We start from the raw sequence: 20,993 nt of genomic DNA on the forward strand, positions 1-20,993 counted from the left end.
ATCTGTATACATATATTTATATTTTTTTTACATATATATGTGTATATATATCGAAAAAATGATTGATTGTGTTCAGTTGGTATGGTATTATGTATTATTTAATTTAAATTTGAAGTATATACTATTATTAATTCTCTCTACTTTTCTTAGCTGATGTTAAATGGGGACATGTGGTACTAGCAATTTCATAATATACATGAATTATTATACTTTCTACCTTGTTTAACAAAACATAATTCATATTGCATTAAACCACAATATAATAGATTTTCTAATGGAATAAATATATGTAATAAAAATCAAAATTTTCAATTATATTATTATTATGTTAATAATAATAATCTGGATTTTAAAGAGACATATTAAAAAGTATTGCATGATTCATGAAATGATAATATTATATCTTTGCAAAAACTTGAAGTAAATATTTATAATAATATATTTATAATCATTCAAACATTAAAAAAAAAAATGTTGTTTAGATTGCTGATATTCATAAAAATTATTTATGATTTTTTTTTATAGCATGTGCTCAACTTTCATGTATCATGCTTCAAACTTGTATTATTACTGTATTGATATAATCAGGCAATTATATTATCATTAAAGTTTCTTTTTACAATCAGTAACATATAATCTCACTATTTCCTTTGACATATAATTCTCCCTAAAAGAAAACAAAAGTACCAAACATTTGTATTAATATGTTTTCTTCAAATATAGAATTATTTTTTAAATTATATAAGCAATATTTATAGGAATAAATTGTATGTCAAAATTATATAATGAAAAAATATTATTAAGATTAATTATGGCAACACAATAGTTCGTTATTTGTTATGAATTATCTACAGAAGTTCTACTTATACAACACAGAATATAAAACTTAATATTATATCTTACAACATGATATAAGCTAGAAGTAAATTGTACACAAGAACAATTTTCATTTTTTTGTTTCACAAAAAATATAAATTTGTAAACAATTCATAATGATTTTTGCGACCAGCGCATATATAATTGAATATCTTGTAACAGATAACTAAGAAAATGTTGTATTCTTATTTCTTGATTCCTTTGCATTAACTTTGACATTCACTTAATATCATTTACTTAACATCCCATTGCCTTGTCTCTTAAGATAGGAATTGACAATATCACAACGCAAGTGGACAGACAGATCAGCTCATTATTTATTCCATATTTCTGCAACATGTATTGTATCTTATATATTCGTTTTAAAAACATGAGTCATATTTTTTTATAATATAAAAATAATAAATTTTTTAAGAAAAATTTTTAAATATCAAATAATTATATTTTTTCATAGAGAAATAAAAATTATTAATTAATGTATAAAAAAAAAATAGTATAGCAGAAGATTTTTTATATTCACATATGTAAATTTTAAATGATATTATATAGAAAAATATTCCACTTTTATAATCAAGTTAAAGATTATTGTTTTAATACAAGTCATTATGCAGAGATATGAAAAATTTATTAATTGTAAGTAGTAAACTACTTACAAATTAATATTAATGTGCTGATTTGACTGACCAGTTGCGCTGATTACGGTTCATTTTCTTAAACTATCTTTACTACTTGCTCGGCTGGTTGAAGCTGTGTTGGATTCACCTGGGCCACCAGCACCACCAGCATCTCCATTAATACTGGATCCAGCAAGTGATGCTGTTGGAGTTACTGAAGCGGATCGCCTTCGTACTTTTGTTAATGCTTTATCTAGTCTTTGTATAAATGCATCAACATCTGATCTTTTCATACCTAAAGCTGCAGCAACAGTTAGGTACGGTACTGGATAATTACTGTTATGAGCACCCCATCCTAAAAATATGATTTTAAAATATAGACAAGTGTTCAATGACAAACAAAGAAAGGCGATAATAATGATTACAACCTTCAAACTTGTGCGAAACAATGTGCTTAGAGTCTGTTGTAGTGATTACTCTAGTACCACTAACATTACGAAGGAACAACATTGATCCTAGGGTCGTAACTTGCTTATTATCATGTTGATGACTTAAACACTGTAATGTCATCCCCATTGATATTGGATTTCCTTTTGTATCTAATAAACGTTCTCCATGCCTTGCTGCTAATTTTCCAAGTTCCTCTTTAAGATAAAAATACATTTCTTTACGTTCGGCAATAAGTTGCTTATATCCTGCTATACCAAGGCTCAACAATGTTATCATAACATCCATAGTAGAACTTGCACTTGCACGACCTGGATACATTTTTGATATACGATCCAAAAGGCTTTTATCAAATGATCCAATCACTGCGCCACCCACGGGTACAAGAAAATTTTTATCTGTACTTTGAACAAATGCATCAACACGCCCCTTACGCGATGCCTCTTGTATGAGACGCATACATCTTGTACTCTGTAACCTTTTAACAATATAGTAAAATGTACCTAATTCTTACCTGTATGAGAAATATTTAGGAATCGTTAAAAGAACATTGCTAAGTTCTTACCCATAGGCATTATTTACTAAATGGGGTATATTATATTGCGTACACAAAACTGCAATCAAATCAACCGAATCACATGCTCTAGGTGCAAAGCAACTTGTCGTCGTAAGTACACAGGCTACGCTTTCTCCAAGAGCTACCATTTGGGCTTCAAGTCTTTGCATATCTGTTTTTAATTCATCTCCAACTATTTGCATTTCTATTACTACAGGTTCTAAACCTGCTGTAATTATAGACTTGAAACTTGATTTTTGATCGATTCGAGGCCATAAAACATACTTTGCTCGTGGTCTACCTTCTTTGAGAGTCAACATACATAATACTAAACTCATGCCTGTAGCCATAGGAGATAAGAAACAACCAGCTATACTTTTTACACCTACAAGTATGAATGTTTAATTAAATTTTTCTAAAAAGAAAAGAATGCAATATAGAAAATATTCTTTTTCTTACCCATATAACGTATTACTTCCAGTACCAAAGCATTTGTTAATTTATACATGAGACTGCTACCAGCAGCTTTTGGTTGTACTTCTTCTAGATCACCTGATCTACCAATTCCATGCCCCATGCGAAAATGTCTCCTTGCTACTATATTCGATGCAATTCTTGCTTCACGTTCTCCGACACTACAGTTAGAAGGAAAATTGTTGCTATCCATTTGCGAAAGATCAGAGAGAAAAGCTTCTATTGTTGCGTCATCCCATCCCTCTTCTGGCCATTGTCTCTATGTTTTGTAAAAATTTATAACATACATTTCTATTCACGAATAGAAATATATAATTTGATATAGTATTTTATAGCTACAAGTAATACATACATGTTCAATAAAATGTCTTATATGGTTTTCGCGAGTTTTCTTTGCATTTAAACCTTGTTGCACATATGTAGAAGGTATAAGCTTTTCTGCCAAACTGAACGCTTGATTATTCATTTTTCAGACTGGCTTAATACTCTTACTTTGCAAATATTATGTAGATCGATGTCTTAGTACACCATTGCTTGATAATTATTAAAAGAAATTGCAATGAATTATTATTGATATATTATAAAAAATTGTAGTTTACTTATATCTATTGTCTTATAATAAGATCAACAAATATTGTGTACTGAACATTAATCATATTTACACAAGTTTAAAAACGTGTGCAAAAAAACTACATTTATAATACACCATAATCAATTCTTCACTTAACATGAAATAAATTTATATTGAATGATAATATGTAATGAATAAATATAAATAATAAATCTAACGACTAAAATAAATAAATAAAAATATAATTTATTAAAGAGAATAATGTTTCAATGACAATAAATAAATAATAAAATCAACTAATGAATAATTATTACAGTGTAATGTTAGATCCTAGAATTATTGTAAAAAATATATCCTAAATGTAAAAATATATCCTATGTAAAAATATATCATTTTTTCTATATAAATGAATAAAGAAGACTAATAAAACACAAATGGATTATGTGGAAAAGAAATTTATTAAGAAATCGGTAACAAAATAGAAATAACAAATCAATTTGACAAATCTAGTATTTGTATAGTACGAAAATGAATATTTATTTAAATATAAATAAAAATGATACTAATTACATGACAAAAAATATGACAAGAAAAATAGCGCGCGTTGAATGTCAGAAGTAACAATGATAAGTGCGTAATAAATGGAACGAAACATACGATAAAAGACGAGATAATATATACATACATACGAGTATGTTACAAAATTATATCTTCTTAATATGTAACCATAAATAAATAAATAAATAAATAAATAAATAAATAAATAAACGAAAAAAAAGAATGTTCCTAAATAATTTCCCTTTCTTTCTCTCTCTCTTTACATACACACACAAACATATACTCTCTCTCTCTCTCTCTCTCTCTCTCTCTCATTACTCACATGGAGAGGAAGGTTATGTTATGTCATCGCACTAATTGGGTGCCTAAAGGATAAAATATTAAATTGTGAGGGAAATCGAGAGAAGAATGAAGTAGAAAGGAAAAGAGTCGTAACGCAAGGATTTCGATTGTCAAATTGTCATGCGAAGAACGTTCGTTGATCCTTCGACGAGACCCTTTTCAAAATATAATACGTTCGTAGGACGAATTAAAGAATCGACGTAGAAAAAAAAATCACCGATTAAAAAGTGGGTTGGGCCGCAAGCCCAAGAGAGTCGAAGTTAGCTTCCCGCTCTCTCGATAGAAAGCATCCCCCAAATAATACATGGAAAATGTCGAGAAGACCTCGAGGATAGTTCATAAGAGGGAGAAAATATATTTTTGAAAAAAAGGACTACATGCGTCGATACCCCACGCTCGTGTAAGCTTCCAAAGAACGATCAAAACGACGGGCAGAGGCGGTAGTCCAAGGCGGATTTATAGGTTATGTTACGTCGAGGTCACCTAAATCGGATTAATTTTACGCAACAGAAACGATGCAACGTAATTGCTCGTGCACAGGAGAGTCGAAGTCTACGTTCCAATCGTGCTCAACGCGATGAGTACTACGGACGCGTGGAAGTTCGCGAAAATTGCGAAGTACGGGCTTTTACCTCGGATTTTGGCGTTCGGGCAACGGCGGACGGACGGTTTACACACGGCGCTACGGACGAATTCGTCGTCCGTTGCCTCGATGGGTCAAAGTGATCCGCGTCTTATCCGCGCTTCAAACATCCGGCAGGTGCAAATCATTTCTCTGATAATTATATTACTATCACTATATACCATCTTTTTCATTTTTCGATCATACATCGATCGCTTACATCGATTGAAGAGGAATACGTGAAGTTCGATCGTCATCGATCGACTAAACCATTTCAATTACATTTTACCTCCTTTCCTACCTTATAATTTTTATTCTTCTTTTTTTCAACGTTTAAACGTATCCATTTTTTCTTTAATATAATTTTTTCAAATGTTCTCCTATTCCTATCATCCTCTATTATTCATTTCTCTTTTGTGAATTCTATTATGAGATCAATGATACAATCGCAAAAAATGGCGCGCATATTCCAAAACAAATCACGCGCGTAAATATGAAATTTTTCTACATGCACAAATATTATAATGATAATTTTAATTCTTATAGATTCACTACGATATTTTTTATCGATCGTCCGGTATAGTATACCTATGTGTATTTTAATTAAATATACGAATGAGATGAGTATAAACGATCGATGAATCAATTTGATCTCCTATAGAATAAATCTTTGAAAATCGATTCGTCATTTGTAAAAATCATTCGTTAAAATTTATCGATACGAAGTTATTGATTTCGATCGAAATTGTGTAGAGATTCCAAATACATTTATACAATCTATTCTCGCATTCTCATTGGTCAATAAAAAAAACGTAAGAACCAATTATTTCATCGTCTATGTGAATTTGATTCGCGCTACGAAAGATGTATGTGTTATCTTTCCTTTTCTTTCGTTGTCAGAAAAACGAGGATAACGTATAAGATTTGGCGCGCACCTAAAGTTAAGAAAGTACGAATCAATGTAGTTACATTTTTCACCGTTCGATTGGTACACCTGCACCGAGGTCAACGCAGTTCAGTGAATTGACCTCAGTCTGCGACAAATCTGCACAGTGCGTGGTTGTGATCGTGTTTTTTTTCTCGATATATGTACCTACCGATGACAGGTTGGCGCCCGATAAATTCTATTTAGAAATTTTCAGAGAACACTTTTTAAATTACGCTGTATTTTTTTCTCAAAGAACTCTACGTAGAACGAACGATCTTGCTAGGTACGAATTTTAATTCAATTTATCGTTGGAAGCGAGAACAAAAGAAATGGCTGTTCACACAATTTTCGAGCGTTATACGAATAGAAATAACGATGAAAAAGAGAGAATCGTTCAATTGTTTAATTCCTTATTTTTCATCGAATTAATTATCGTCTCTTTTTTTTTTCTTGTGTTCTGTTTTAATTAATTATCTAATAATTTCATATCTATTATCTTTGCATCATGATAACATATGATACCCTATCTATAATAGAACAAGTAGACATTTCCATAAATATTTATTTACAAGGAATATCGTGATAATGATTAAAAAAAGTGTCATCTACAATCCGATATAATCAAAAAGAACAAGTGCGTATCAGGTTTTCTAATAATCAATCGAATCTTGCTACTTTGTCTGCAATCCAATAGTGATGTCCAGTTAATGAGATCTAATCGGTTTTGTATTTGCAAGTATATATGTTATTTCCAACTCTTTTCGATTATTAAATTCGAAATTATTTCGTAATAATAAATACGATCGTAATTGAATTGTCTTTTATGAAAAAATAAAAAGTACTATCTGACTAATACTAATGCGTTGATAAAGGTTTATTGCGAAATGTTGCAGCTTTTGTAACAGCTTGGTTAACCTCACTCTCTTTCGCGTCTTATTGCAAAATAACTTGTTCAAAACATTCTTATAAATAATATGAAGAACAATTAATTCTTGATAAATTAAAAATCAAAATAATGAAAATACGTTTATCGTTCATTGACAAAATATAAAACTTGAGAAAGGGAAAGTTTGTCAACGAACACGTTATTTTTGTTTCTTAACATTTTTACAGTTGATCATGGAACTGGAGAACTGTAATTCGCATGGTGATCATGGAAACGTGTCACCATCGACACCGCAAAATGATAATGATCCTACAGGACACAAAAAATGGTACCGGCAAGCTAGTCAAAGGTTAGTAAGTAATTACATTAGAAAGTTTCTCCAATGGCACATCGAAGATAGATATACCGTCTTATATTTGTCTCTTTTTTTTTTCTTTGTTTTCTCTTCTCTCATATTCTATTGTGAGCTACGAACGTGTAATAAATGTTATTATTTACGATGAGAGTAACTACGAGTCGAATGCTACTCAAAAGATACTTAATCTTCGAATCGTCGATAATAACGTAAGAAGTTACGAAAGAATAAAGAAAGTATGTCGTGACGTGATCCAAACTTGCTGCATTGCACCTTACTTCGTACACCCGTGCGCGAGCGCGCTATGTTTCAACGATTTGACGTACGCACGCGCGCCCACGCGATACCACACACACACACACACCGCAGATAAAAAATTCAAAAACGGAAGTAAAGTAAGGTCATGGTCGTCGTATAGTTAAATTCAACGTGGTCCTTGACGAACATGATTGTGGGGGAAAAACAAAGATTCATTCATACATTCATATAAATAAACATTCGATACATGTGCAAAATGTTTCATTTCTTTTTTATTTTTTATAATTATTTACTTCCTTTGTCGATATGTCGGTGGGTAATTTGTACAATGTATTGATGAATTATTCATCCAAGTAATTTGATTTTCGGTAGACTTCATCTTTATCGATTACATAATTTGATATTTTCTGTAGTTCTGTTCACTACAGACTCTCTCCCTCTCTCTTTTCTCTCTATCTCTTTCTCTCTCTCTCCCCCTCTCCTTCCCTTCCTCTATCTCTCTCCTTCTCTTCCCCCCTCTCTCTGTATGTCTATCTGTCTGCTACCTGCTTGTCTGCCTGCCTGCTATCTGTCTGCTACCTATCTCTCTTTGTTTCTCTGTCTCTCTTTCTCTCTTTAAAACATGAAAGAGAAACAGATTAAAGATATTTCTGGAAAAGCGTGTAACTCATCGAAAAGAGAACGAAAATCTGACTCGATTCTCGAGATGAAACAAATTTGTAATACGTTTATGTTTTACGAAATATTCTATTATCTTGTATTTTCTTTTCTTCTTCCTTTCTTCTCTTTCTTTTTTTCTTTTTTTAATTTTAGGAAAAAGATTCTACCTATCTTTCTTTCATCATTGTTATTCTAATCATGCTTCTTGTTCTTTTATTTTTGCTCGAGAAACGAATGATTAAACGATCATACGATTATATTATCGTTGTTTGTGCCTGGAAATGAACATACAGATCGTTTAGAAATGTTAACGAATAATGAATCATCGAAGTTTTTCGTCACGTGAAAGATTGAGAATTAAAGAAAGAAAGGATTTCACGACGTCTATTTACGTTTATTTATTTGTAAAAACTGAGGTACTATAGTAAGAAACAGTGTATATATGTATACGTACGCGCGCGTATGTGTGACTTGCCATTATTTAAATATTGTAATAGTTAAATATGATTATATGTATATATATATATATAATCGTAATTATATAATAAAAAATATATTTTTACATATATATTTTATATCGTACACACTTTAAATATGGTTATATATAATATAATTCTAATGAAATAATAATAATAATAATAATAATAATAATAATAATGGAATATATATATGTATTTGTATATATACGTACATATAATTTCATTTATTTTAGGACAATTACTCTTATTTGTATTTGCATTGACTTATGAAAATAAGTACTGCCTTTGAAATTTGCAATAAGTCGTTTTATTCTTTTTTTTTCTTCTTTTTTCTTCTTCATTCTTTCTTTCTTATCGTCACACAAATGACCTTTCACGATCCGTAAAGAGTCTGCTTATCACAATCACTTATTTTCATTTATGGTCTCCCACTTATTTGTTTGTTCATTTGGAAAATTTATCTGACATTCTCGATCGTCGATGCTCATTATTCAGTCGTTTGTTCAACTGATCAGATTCTAAGTGAAATTTTCATTCCTGGAAAGAATTCGGAGTTTGGTCACACAAATTAGTGTCACTTTGTTGTTTTTCGTCGTTATTTTTTTTTTTTTTTACGTGGAGTGTATAAGTTGTGTCATCATATTGTATTATGAATCAACAAAACGTTGACATAGTGATTACATCGTCCTGTTGTCTTGGTAATTCTTTACGTATTCATTTGTATTGACTATTTGTCTCGTTATTTTTCTATTTCTTTGTTTTATTACTAAATTTTGATATATTCAGAAAACAAAAGACATATTTTTATGTCTGTATACATGCATGCACAAAATATGTAAACTATATATATATGTATATACAATTTTCCACGCACATATACACGAAGTTTCATTACAAATGAAAATAATTTTATGGAGTAGGCCGAAGAATACGATTTCCCCAAGATGAGACAGTTTTCCCGGAGGAATTACTTAACAGCAACATACTTGGCTTTAATTTGCCTCACAGAATCGACCTGAGCAGAAATGATCGTAATGAGAATGATCTGGATAGTTATAACGAAGGAACACATGGGATGTGGAGTGATAAGAGGGAACTAGGTCACAGGTAAAGGTCAATCAGTTCGTTTTGTGAATGGCAAGTAACGTGGGAAAAGGGGAGTAGAAAAGATGAAAGGTCGAACGAGATAAAAAAAACAATTAAACTTTTAGAATGCGCATTAATATATACCATGTGAAAAATGAATTAAAAAGGGAGGACAATAAAGAAATAATAAATAATATCGAGGTTGGAGTTCGTTTTAATATACATGAAAAAAAAATTTATAATTTTTTTCTTTCATATAATTTTCTATAATCGAAAATTGATCGAGATTTAATTTTCTTACGATAATAATACGAGAATGTATATCACGAGCTCATTATTTTCGAGATCAATGATAAATCTATATTTCTTTTTTTCTTTAACAGTCGTCGCTTTCGCTTACGCACATTACCACGATTTTTCCAGCAATGTTATGAATATAACGCATAGTCGCCTGAGAGTTTTTCGTCGACTAGTTGATAGAAGCTAACTCATCGATCATCGTCAAGAATCGTGATTTATTAAGAAGATTAGCGAGATGACGTTTACAAATTTGCGATCTTTTGTCGCCAAATGGCATAAGGCCATCGTCATGTTCACAAATCTACGAAGGTATTTAACAAGGGGTATAAGATTAAAAGGATTATACGATGAAATCAAAAAGTCAAGCCAAATACGAAAGATTCTCAATGCTACGTGTACTCGATAAATCTTGTTCTTTGGCCAAGACTCTGTCACTTTAGTGCGAAGACGCATTGCATGTGCTTTGTGTTTTATTCAATTATCATTCCCGATTCTTTATCTAAACTGATCCAACGTCCTCTAACGATATCTTTGTTTTCTTAAAGTTTCAATTGAATCCTCGTCGGGTCCTTTGTCCTTCCCCTTCCTATTATTCTCCTTCATTTAAACCGACCTTTGTCGCGAGAAAATTTTAACGAAACGAGAGTGTAAATATATATATATATATATGTATATGTATTCTGTCTGTTATCATTTATTTCTTGTGTAAATTCTGATAAGAACAAAAACGTGATGTAATTCGCGAATGATGAAATTAAAGTTTTTCAATCATCAACTTTGAAAACATCTCGTTCGATTTTGAAATGATCAATGTTATCGTTAACTTCGTTTAATTTTATCGTTCTCCCTTTCTCACGTTTTAAGAGTTACATTGAAATTTCTAAAACGATCGTTAACGTGCCAATGTTCACGGTCACATGATGAATCACCTTTCTTGGAACGGCCTTGAATAGCGTTGCGGTGATTATGTTGTTCCATGTATAATCAAAGAGATGATTCCGGTTCTCACGGTACTTACGATTCGAGCCAACGACTTCCTTCACTCGTTCTTTTTCTTTCTTTTTCTCTTTTTCCTTTTCTATAGAGCTTTGACCGCCTCCGCAATGCGACGTGGACCAATTTACGTTTACTAACGAAGAAATATTCAGGATGACATTGACGATACATTCGAATTAAATTTTACGCTTTATATTTAGAAAATGTTGCATTCATTCCAAGATCGTTAAAATAGTTCTGCTTCTATCTACCTATCCTGTTTCGATATTCGATAAAATAATAAAACTTTCCAAAAATATTTGATAATAAGAAGACCAATATAGGAGTTTCTCCATTGGTCAACAGATAACAAATTACTGTTTGTAACTTTTACTCCTAATTTCATCATCGTTCCCTCGTGATATATCCAAATAAAATAAATAAATAAGTTTTCGAAAAGAACGAGAGATAAAGTGTACATACTTCGAAGTTCGTTTTTCGATCGAGTTATATATACTTTTTACAAGTTTGACGTCATCTTTCTTTTACCTGTTTAATTTATAAAACTCTTCTATCAGTTTTTTTCGTCGTTGTCAACTTCGAGCAAATAATATTTGGATAAAATAATCTTATTGAACGAAATTATTTTATTTTTTTCTCTTCATTTTCATTGATGATAAATGAAAACGAATAAAATAATTACCATATCTCGACCGAAAAACGATTTTATTTTAAGGAACAAGAAACATGCAATCATAACGTGTAAAGATCGATGAGTTGTTATAATCGAGAAAGATACGTATGTTGATATTCAACACGCACAAGTTTACAGAGATGGGTCAAAAGTTCTCAAGTGATTTTAAAAATCAATTAACTTTTTTTCGAGACTCTTTAGGCTAATTCTTTTTTTCAGATTGTAAAAGAGTTTCCAAGTTTGTAATTTTGCAATCTGAAAACAAAATATTAGCTTATAAAAAGTTTCGAAAAAAAGTAATTGATTTTTCAATTGCTCTACCCTATATAAATATTACTTTAAAGAGAGAGAGAGGGGGAGAGAGAGAGAGAGAGAGAGAGAGAGAGAGAGAGAAAGAGAGAGAAAAGAACAATAAATAAATTTCGTGAGCTGCGGCGAAAGTGCATAACTTCCGTTCGTGATACGAACGAGTTTTGCATCCTCTTTTATAGTGGTACTTGACCGACTTAACGAAAAGTCGATATCTCAAACTAACACGTTCAAGGCGTAGGTGTTCTCATCGTAGTATAGTAATTAGAGACTTTCAAGGTCTACGGGGAATGAAAGCTATTCTAAAGATTACTATTAAACGTGAAAAGGTGCTATAAAGTTAACGACTCTCACTTTCTACTTTTTTACTTTTCTTTTCTTCTTTTTTCTTTCGTAAAACACGTTTACCGGGAAAGAACAATTTTTCATGCGGTCATTCGGTCACGTGTGATCAACCGCGACAGAACTCGAATAGATAGGTTAAAAAAAAAAAGGAAAGAATATGATCATCCGTATATATATCTCAGCAATTCTACGAAACAAACATATACAGGGTGTCCGTTCATATATGTTCGAGCAAATATATCGCGAGTGATTGAAGTTACAAGAAAAAAATTTACATGGCTTCTGAGTCATCTACAAAGTACATGTAAAAAATGTTTTTTTTTTATTCTTGATTTTTTCGAATTATGAAGGTCATCCTTTTTTTTTCCCAATGGATATTTATAATTTTTTTTTTTTTTAATATTTATATAGTAGTGGTCACATTTGTATCATTTTATTAAAGTACTTGATTTTTTATACAATTTGAAAAATAATCATTAGACTACATAATATTTTGCAATCGGTTACATTGAACAATATCACTGACCTTGAACTTTTCAAAATGCAGGATTACATGATTTGAAAAAATAATGTATTTGTATAGTATGTAATATGAATTGCAGTGTGGATCTATTAGTCATTAAGATGCCGATTATCTCGTAAATGATACGTAATAGCAATTTTTTACTTGATATGATTTGATTGTAAATGACTCCTACTATATAAATATTCAAAAAGAAATTATAGGTACTCATAAAAAGAATATATAATTCGAAAAAAATCACGATTAAAAAAAAACATGTTTATATGTATTCTGTAACTGATTCAGTCGTGCAAATGTTTTTTAACAAATTTTCTCGTAATTTATCTGACGAACATGTTACATATAAGTCTCCATATGTATATGTATATAAGTGGACACATATACAAATTCATCTTTAATGAATGTCTAGAGAGAGATTACTATCCGTGAACTCTATCATTTATGACTATCGTTCATAGAAGGTAGATATGTATTTATCGTTTTATGATAAGATATTCTATTTTTAATAGAGAAAACAAATGAAGAAAAAATGTATTTTTTAAATAATTTCTATATCTACTTTAAAAGTAATGTATTTTTATTATATATTATAATTACCAGGAGCATTGTCCGAGAAATTTCATCAGAATAAAACGCAGAAGAGAATTTGATTCGGTCGGTTTATAAATAAATCAAATCGTTAAAGGAGAGTCATTTCATAACACATTTACACAAATTTGTACGAGCATGTCGTAGCTGTATATATGTCGTAGCACGTATAGTCTAACTTCTCTTATCGAATATGAGAGAATGAGAGAGAAAGATCGAAAGCTCGTTGAAATGTAAATATTATTTGTATCTTCCTTTATATGTATTTGTATATTATTAAACTCCCTGTAAATGTTAGAGTATCGTTTTATATCGTTAAAATCTAATGATAAGTATTGTTTCAAAAAGAAATTGAATAATAATGTATTATAAAATACATGTGACGAATAACTTACTCGATGAATCAATAAAAATGATTTTCTTAATTATATAAATACTCTGACGATATTAAACGATTAATGAGAAAAGATAAACGAGAATTTTTATCGTTTTAGAAACGAACTTTAAGGAAGGACATTTAATCTAAAAAAAAATATTCTTTTTGAACAATAATTTACATACCGTAAAATTTTTTGAAACTATTATCGAACTGATATCGTTGTCAATAATAGTTATAGGTTAGATATAGGTTGGAAATTTTTCCAAGGTCGATGGGGAAAAATGGATATGATGGGTGATGTGTTTTTGTACGTGTATGTATATATGTATATACGTGTGTATGAAACGGGTAACACGAAGGGCTTCCGATTGGAGAATGAAAGAAAAGTTTGTGTCCGGAAGACGATGAATTAAGTTTCATCGTTGTGTTATTAACTGTTTCGTCCGAGTCAGTGGGGATCAGTCGAGGTTTGATCATCGAGCGGAGTACACGTTCTTCGTCTCTTTTCAACGACGTATGTACTTGCGTACGTCGCTTCTGCGTGTCATTCATTTCGATTCGTCGAGACTTTAAATCCCACGCGAATAGCAAAAATCTCCGTGAATCGTCGGTACTTTGTATGTGCGTTGTGTCGACAACGAGTGTCTGGATTTATCTTTAAACATGGTTTTTGATCAACTGATAACGCAGAAGAAACTTTAAACGTGCATTTTCAGTTTTTATATATTTCTTTCTTTGTCTTTTTCTTCTTTCTCTTCTTCTTTTTCTGTAATATTTTTATTCTGTAAATAAAATTTTAAGCTTTATTTCATATGTATGTATGTATGTAGGTATATATGTATGTATGTATCTATGTATGTATGTACGTATGAATGTATGAATATACATATGTATGTTGTATATATGCTTTGTAGCTTTCTCTTCGAGATGATTCTCGAATGAAGTATCGAGATAACTCGAAATTCATTCGGCGTTGTATTGAAATTTCATTGTCGTTTAGGATTAGGTTATTATTATTATTTTATTTTTTTTTCTTTGTCTAGACGATAATTGTCTTCTTTCTTATATTTTTCTTATTTTTTTCTTTTTTCTTTTTTTTCTTTCATTGTAATCGTGATAAACGGTAGATCGCAGCGGAGAACGAATAAATTGACATTTCCTGTGTATTACGAACACGTGGTGTATCCTGACGAAGAATAAAAAGTAATGCAATTTTACAAAAAAAATTTTTTTAAATAAATAGATCTTATCTCTATTCGAGATGAAGGTGAAACATTCGGAAAGTAAATCGAAAATAAGAAAAAATAAAGTATAATTGTTAGTCTCGTCTTTGACATATTACTCGATCGATAAATTATAATAATATATATAAATCGTAGTCTTCAAGCGATCGTTTTTTATATTTTTCTTTTTTATTTTTTCTTTTTTATAGAGCATGCCACTTTGTCCTTGAGAATTATCGTTAGTTTTAAAAAGTTTATTTATAATTAGTTTTTAGATGGAAATACGAAAGGTTTATATTTTGTACTATAATATTTTTCAACTATCGAAATGTGTTTCAGAAAGTGATTTTTTTCTCTTTCTTTCATTTTATTCTTACAAGTTTTTATTCTTACAATGTCTTCAGTAATGCACGCCCTTTGGTCGCTTCTTTTTCATTAACGATATTCTCTTTTTATATATGATCTAAACGACGACGAAGTGTTTCATTATATAATTCGCTTAACCTTCTTCTCACATTGGTCCATTGACACGAAAGATGTATGTACGGCATTATGCGTTTGGTTATTATAAAGTCTATATAACAGCTGGTTTGGTTGTTATCAAATATCTAAAGTAACTGATAGTTTTTTATTCGCGTTGATCGAACTTGATCGAGTACGATAGAATCATAGAAAATCTTAGAGATAAAGTTTTTATTGTTTCAATAGAGATTTTCCGATTATCTTTTATTCTTAGCAATTACATTAATATCGTCGTTTATATCTTTTTGAGAATTTTGCGATTATCTAGAAATGTTCGAGTATAAATATGACTGTGCGTATTGTTGATATTTTATTATGCAAAATTTATTAATAGAAAATGATTTATAAGAATAAATTTTCTTTGTATATATAGTAAATAAATGAAAATAATAGAAATTTAAATGAATATATAATTAATGAAAATGAGAAAATAAATGATACGCGATTCAAACGATTTCAATTTTTCGCATTTTCGAATCTCTGAAATCTTTGTAATTGACCAATAATAAAGTTATTCGTTGCATATTTTTTTTTCTTTTTTCTTTTTTTTTTTATCGGGAAATTTTTCGAGAGAATACTTTTAATTTAAATTAATCGTCGTATAAAATTGATTTAACAGCGAGAATGAGACATTGATATGATATCGTGAAAAATGTGGTTAGAAGGTATTAATGAATGTTCGGTACCAGCGACAGGTACTTCTAGTCATGGACGACATATTCAAAACGAGTAAGTTACCCGTTAGAATTATTCGTTAATAAAATTTGCTTTATAAAGATCTTCAAAAACAAACGAAAAACGTTTAATGATGAAGCTGATTATAGAAGTCAATGAGAAATGAATAAATGAAATAATACAAATTTCAATTAATTTATAATGACAAATTTTCGATTATATCATTGAATTCTAAACTCAATCGTATCATTCTCGTTCATATAAAATTTATTCATTGTTAAATATACTAAGATATTTAACGATACTCTAAACATGGGTAGCATAAGTATTAATGGAAGAATACAACAAAAAATAAGCGATTCTGATTTTACTAGATATCCACAAATGATTGAAGGTGATCCATCATATGAAGTAGAGAATATGGGAACTATTAGCATGATGGCTAGAAAAATTGCTGCAAATAGGTCAGAAAAATGAATATATGTATACATTAACGAGAATGATATTAACAAAATGATGATGATGATGATGATTGTGATGATGATGATGATGATGATGATAATAACAATAACAATAATAATAATAATAATAATAATAATAATAATAATAATAATAATAATAAGTAATAAAAGTAAAAACAATGATGAGTTTGTCAATTAAATAATTTAAAAATAATTTTTTTGTTTCAGGATTTTTGTTAATCGTAGTCTTCATTTAGAAAATATCAAATTTTATGGATTTGATATGGATTATACATTGGCGGGTGAGTATATCTAAACGTTTAAAGGAAAAAATAAATAAATAAATAAAAAATAAGTCACAAAATTCAGCGTTTTACAGAATAATTGTATTCTTTTAGAATATAAATCTCCGCAATATGAACAGCTTGGATTTAATCTCTTAAAAGATCGTTTAGTATCTTTGGGATATCCACAAGAAATTAAAGCATTTGAATATGATCCTAGTTTCCCGGTACGAGGCCTATGGTTTGATACTCTTTATGGAAACTTATTGAAGGTTGATGCCTATGGAAATATTTTAGTCTGTGTACATGGATTTGAATTTTTAAAACAGTGAGTTTAAATTACTCTAGAGTAATATTATTAACATTTATCATTATTGTGATTATTACAATTAATTTTTTTGTATGATTTTTTAGCTCTCAGGTTTATGAACTCTATCCAAATAAGTTTTTACAATTAGATGAATCAAGAGTCTATGTTTTGAATACGCTGTTCAATTTGCCAGAAACTTATCTTTTAGCATGTCTCATAGATTTCTTCACGAATTCTCCACAATATAGTAGAGAAAAAACTGGAGTTAAAGAAGGAGAACTTACTATGAGTTTTAAAAGCATTTTCCAAGATGTAAGAAATGCTGTTGACTGGATTCACTTGCATGGAAATTTAAAAAGTAAGACTATAGAGAACTTGGATGAATATGTGAAAAAAGATGAACGGCTCCCAATGTTTCTTACACGTATTAGAGAAAGTGGTGCAAAACTATTTTTGTTAACGAATAGTGATTATGTTTTTACTGATAAAATAATGACCTATTTGTTTGATTTTTCACATGGTGCAAGGGTATGTTATCTCTATTGTTTGTATTAAATAAAAAAAGAAGGAAGAAGAAAAGTAATTATCAATTTCTTTAATATGTTTTCTCAGCCTGACGAACCACATCGAAATTGGAAGACATATTTTGATACTATTGTTGTTGACGCCAGAAAGCCATTATTTTTTGGTGAAGGTACAATCTTGCGACAGGTAGATACTAAAACTGGTGCTTTAAAACTTGGAACACATAAAGGCCCTCTTCATACAGGTAAGCTGAATTGTGTTTGCTATGATACAATCATATGATAATATACAATACATTAAGTTCTTTTCTATTATAGGTGAAGTCTATTCAGGAGGATCGTGCGATGTTTTCACAGAATTAATAGGCGCAAAAGGCAAAGATGTATTGTATGTTGGAGATCATATATTCGGTGATATTTTGAAGAGCAAAAAAATTCGAGGATGGAGGACATTTTTGATAGTACCGGAATTGGTTCAGGAATTACATGTATGGACAGACAAATGTCAATTGTTCGCAGAATTGCAAAATTTGGATGTAATGCTAGGAGAGATGTATAAGTAAATATGATTATTTTTTCTTACCATATAAACTAAAGTAAAATTAAATTAATACTAAGATATAATAATAAATATTATATTTGGAAGTAGTCGGACATATATATTTACGTTTTATATATTTATGTTTTTTTAGAAACTTGGATAGTAGCACAAAGGAAAAACCAGATATATCTAAACTTCGAACTTCCATAAGAGATGTCACGCACAAAATGGATTTAGCATATGGTATGATGGGATCACTGTTTCGCAGTGGAAGTAGGCAGACATTTTTCAGTAGTCAGGTAGTGAGGTATGCAGATTTGTATGCTGCTACTTTCCTTAATCTGATTTATTATCCATTCTCATACATGTTCAGAGCACCTGCTATGCTCGTAAGTATTATTCAATATATATTAAAACTTATAATTTTTGAATATTTAAATTAATAATTTGGATATTTAAATTTTTATAATTCTTGAATATATTAAAATTTATAATTTTTCAAAACTCGACTATTTTTTATCATTTGAAGATGCCACACGAGAGTACAGTTGCTCACGAACAAAGATTTGTTATGGAAACACCCATGATCAGTCGATCAAGAACATTTAAACTTTCAGAAGAAGAAGAAGAACAAAATCGACTGACTGCTGTAAGTATTAGAATGTTAAATTATATATGATCCCACAAAAAATGATTACTATGTTTTAAATTGATTTTTCTTCCGTAGAAAGCTATATACATGGATCACTTAAATAGTCAAATTCCACATGCAAGGCCTGAAACACCACGTAATGTAACACATACGCATGATGAAGACTGCAGCGATGAGGATAGTGATTCTCAGAAGCAAGGGAACTGTACTAAGGCGTGCTCAAAAAATTTTAACTGTAATTAATTTGTTATAATACTAATTACATAACTTCTTAAAAAAATTTATTAAATTTAACTTCATAACATTTTTCGTTTGAGATTAATATTAGTCCAGGACGCTGTCTAGTTAATTTCTAAAGCAGGAAACTTAATTGTGTTTATATGTATATGTTTTGATAATGCTTTTCGTGTTTTCAATCGACTGTTACATATCTTGTAATCTACCGAATTCTATATGCATTATACGAGGCTTCATAATTCTTTTTATATTGCAATAAAAATTGTATTTTAACAGTTTTTACATATAACCATATTATATGTTAGATAAAGGAAATGGCTATGGACTTTCATAGTATTGAAAGAAATGTATAACAAAATTACTTTGTTATATCATTTACAATATAGTAACATCTGAACATAATGTAAATGGTACATTGTAACATATTATTTGTTAAATATGTGAAGTTATTTATTATAAATTTTTCATATACCGACTTCTGGAATTTCAAACAGTAATATGTAAAAATGAGTAGAATACAATATGTGCAAACAGATGTAGTTAATTATGATGTACATATAAAATATGTACCTCACAAAAGTTATATATGCGTGGAACATAAACATAAAATCTCAAATTTATATTTATTTCAGAAGTATATGAAGGCCATGAGCTTTATGTAATAATATTTATGAAACATCGCTATTATTATTATTTACGAATTTAGATACATACATTAAGATTTACATATTTATAACAGATTATTTTCGCACAAGAGAGATGTATATATATATATATATTTGAATATATCTAATTTGTGTTATTTAATTAAGACATTGTTGAATTTGTAAAATATGTTTTATATTTATTTCTTATGCAGTAATTATACGAATAGGATATTTATTGAAGCCAAAGCTGAATATCAATTGTATGCAAAATTTATAGGATAAGGTTGGTTATTAGATAAGCATTTTTACACGAAATTTAGCTGAGTAATATTTACAAATATGTAAAGGTTATGATCAAATGTCTAAAGATAAATAGCCAAAAGGAAATATAGAGTGAGATTGTCGTGTAATAATAATACTTTGATTATATGAGATCTAATATTATACAAACTGCATACTCTTTTTTAATATATTTAGTTCATTATACTAATTCAAATAATCTTGTTAAAATTATCAAAAATTTCTATATGCGTATGAGAAGTGGAAGTAAAGTGGATTTTGATAAAAAATTTACATTTGTAACAGTATGACAATATTAATCGTGTATAATGATAAGTAATTATTCAGATTTCATGCAGTTTGTATTAGTGTTGATATTGCTAACTGAAGATCTCTTCCATAATTGACATTAGAATGTATTAACATTGTTTTAACGAAATAGTCAATTCAATTGATCAAGTGTTATATGTAATATTGCAAGAGTTTGATATTAAATTAAAAAAAGATAGATATGTTAAACAAAAAAAAAAAAAAAAAAAAATTGTATAAAATCATTCTTAGAATAGAGACAACTTTTGTAATAACTTCGCACAATAATAGCAGTTAAAAATGTCTTATTGAATTAAATAATTAATGAAAACATGTGATTTTGAACTGGGCAAGTTATAAATAATTACATTGTATCGTATAGTTTGTATAGTAGCTGATTACATTTTTAATAAAGGACGTAGTAAATATATACACTTATATTATTCAATACCATATTTTATATAAGATATTGTTAAAAGTATCGACACATTATGCTTCTTTTTT

At 29.4% G+C, this 20,993-nt stretch overlaps 2 protein-coding genes across 20 annotated transcripts; one reads left to right on the forward strand and one right to left on the reverse strand.

The window, feature by feature from the left end:
- Window positions 1-403: 403 nt before the first annotated feature.
- On the reverse strand, window positions 404-5,207 carry LOC122627979 (O-phosphoseryl-tRNA(Sec) selenium transferase). Of its 2 annotated transcripts, none has more exons than XM_043809721.1 (6): window positions 5,071-5,207; window positions 3,320-3,500; window positions 2,953-3,226; window positions 2,503-2,878; window positions 1,919-2,415; window positions 404-1,845 (listed from the first exon to the last, which is right to left on the reverse strand). In XM_043809721.1, exons 2-6 carry the CDS (start codon window positions 3,431-3,433, stop codon window positions 1,580-1,582), a joined length of 1,527 nt encoding a protein of 508 aa, XP_043665656.1. In that variant the 5' UTR covers window positions 3,434-3,500; window positions 5,071-5,207; the 3' UTR covers window positions 404-1,579. The 2 variants fall into 2 exon arrangements, with proteins under 2 accessions (XP_043665656.1, XP_043665657.1); XM_043809722.1 differs by lacking the exon at window positions 5,071-5,207 and adding an exon at window positions 4,828-4,964.
- Window positions 5,016-20,919, forward strand: LOC122627975 (cytosolic purine 5'-nucleotidase). 18 transcript variants are annotated; one of them, XM_043809712.1, is made up of 12 exons: window positions 6,009-6,271; window positions 7,105-7,223; window positions 9,547-9,733; window positions 16,620-16,709; window positions 16,935-17,008; window positions 17,105-17,318; window positions 17,405-17,828; window positions 17,913-18,069; window positions 18,143-18,383; window positions 18,517-18,754; window positions 18,895-19,014; window positions 19,093-20,919. In XM_043809712.1, exons 2-12 carry the CDS (start codon window positions 7,133-7,135, stop codon window positions 19,258-19,260), a joined length of 2,004 nt encoding a protein of 667 aa, XP_043665647.1. In that variant the 5' UTR covers window positions 6,009-6,271; window positions 7,105-7,132; the 3' UTR covers window positions 19,261-20,919. The 18 variants fall into 18 exon arrangements, with proteins under 18 accessions (XP_043665629.1, XP_043665631.1, XP_043665647.1 ...); XM_043809694.1 differs by lacking the exons at window positions 6,009-6,271; window positions 9,547-9,733 and adding an exon at window positions 5,016-5,198 and having other exon boundaries at window positions 7,102-7,223; XM_043809697.1 differs by lacking the exon at window positions 16,620-16,709 and having other exon boundaries at window positions 6,078-6,271.
- The last annotated feature ends 74 nt before the right edge of the window (window positions 20,920-20,993 follow it).

This window comes from Vespula pensylvanica, chromosome 3, assembly GCF_014466175.1.
Source record: "Vespula pensylvanica isolate Volc-1 chromosome 3, ASM1446617v1, whole genome shotgun sequence".
In the NCBI taxonomy this organism is placed as follows: Eukaryota; Metazoa; Arthropoda; class Insecta; order Hymenoptera; family Vespidae; genus Vespula; species Vespula pensylvanica.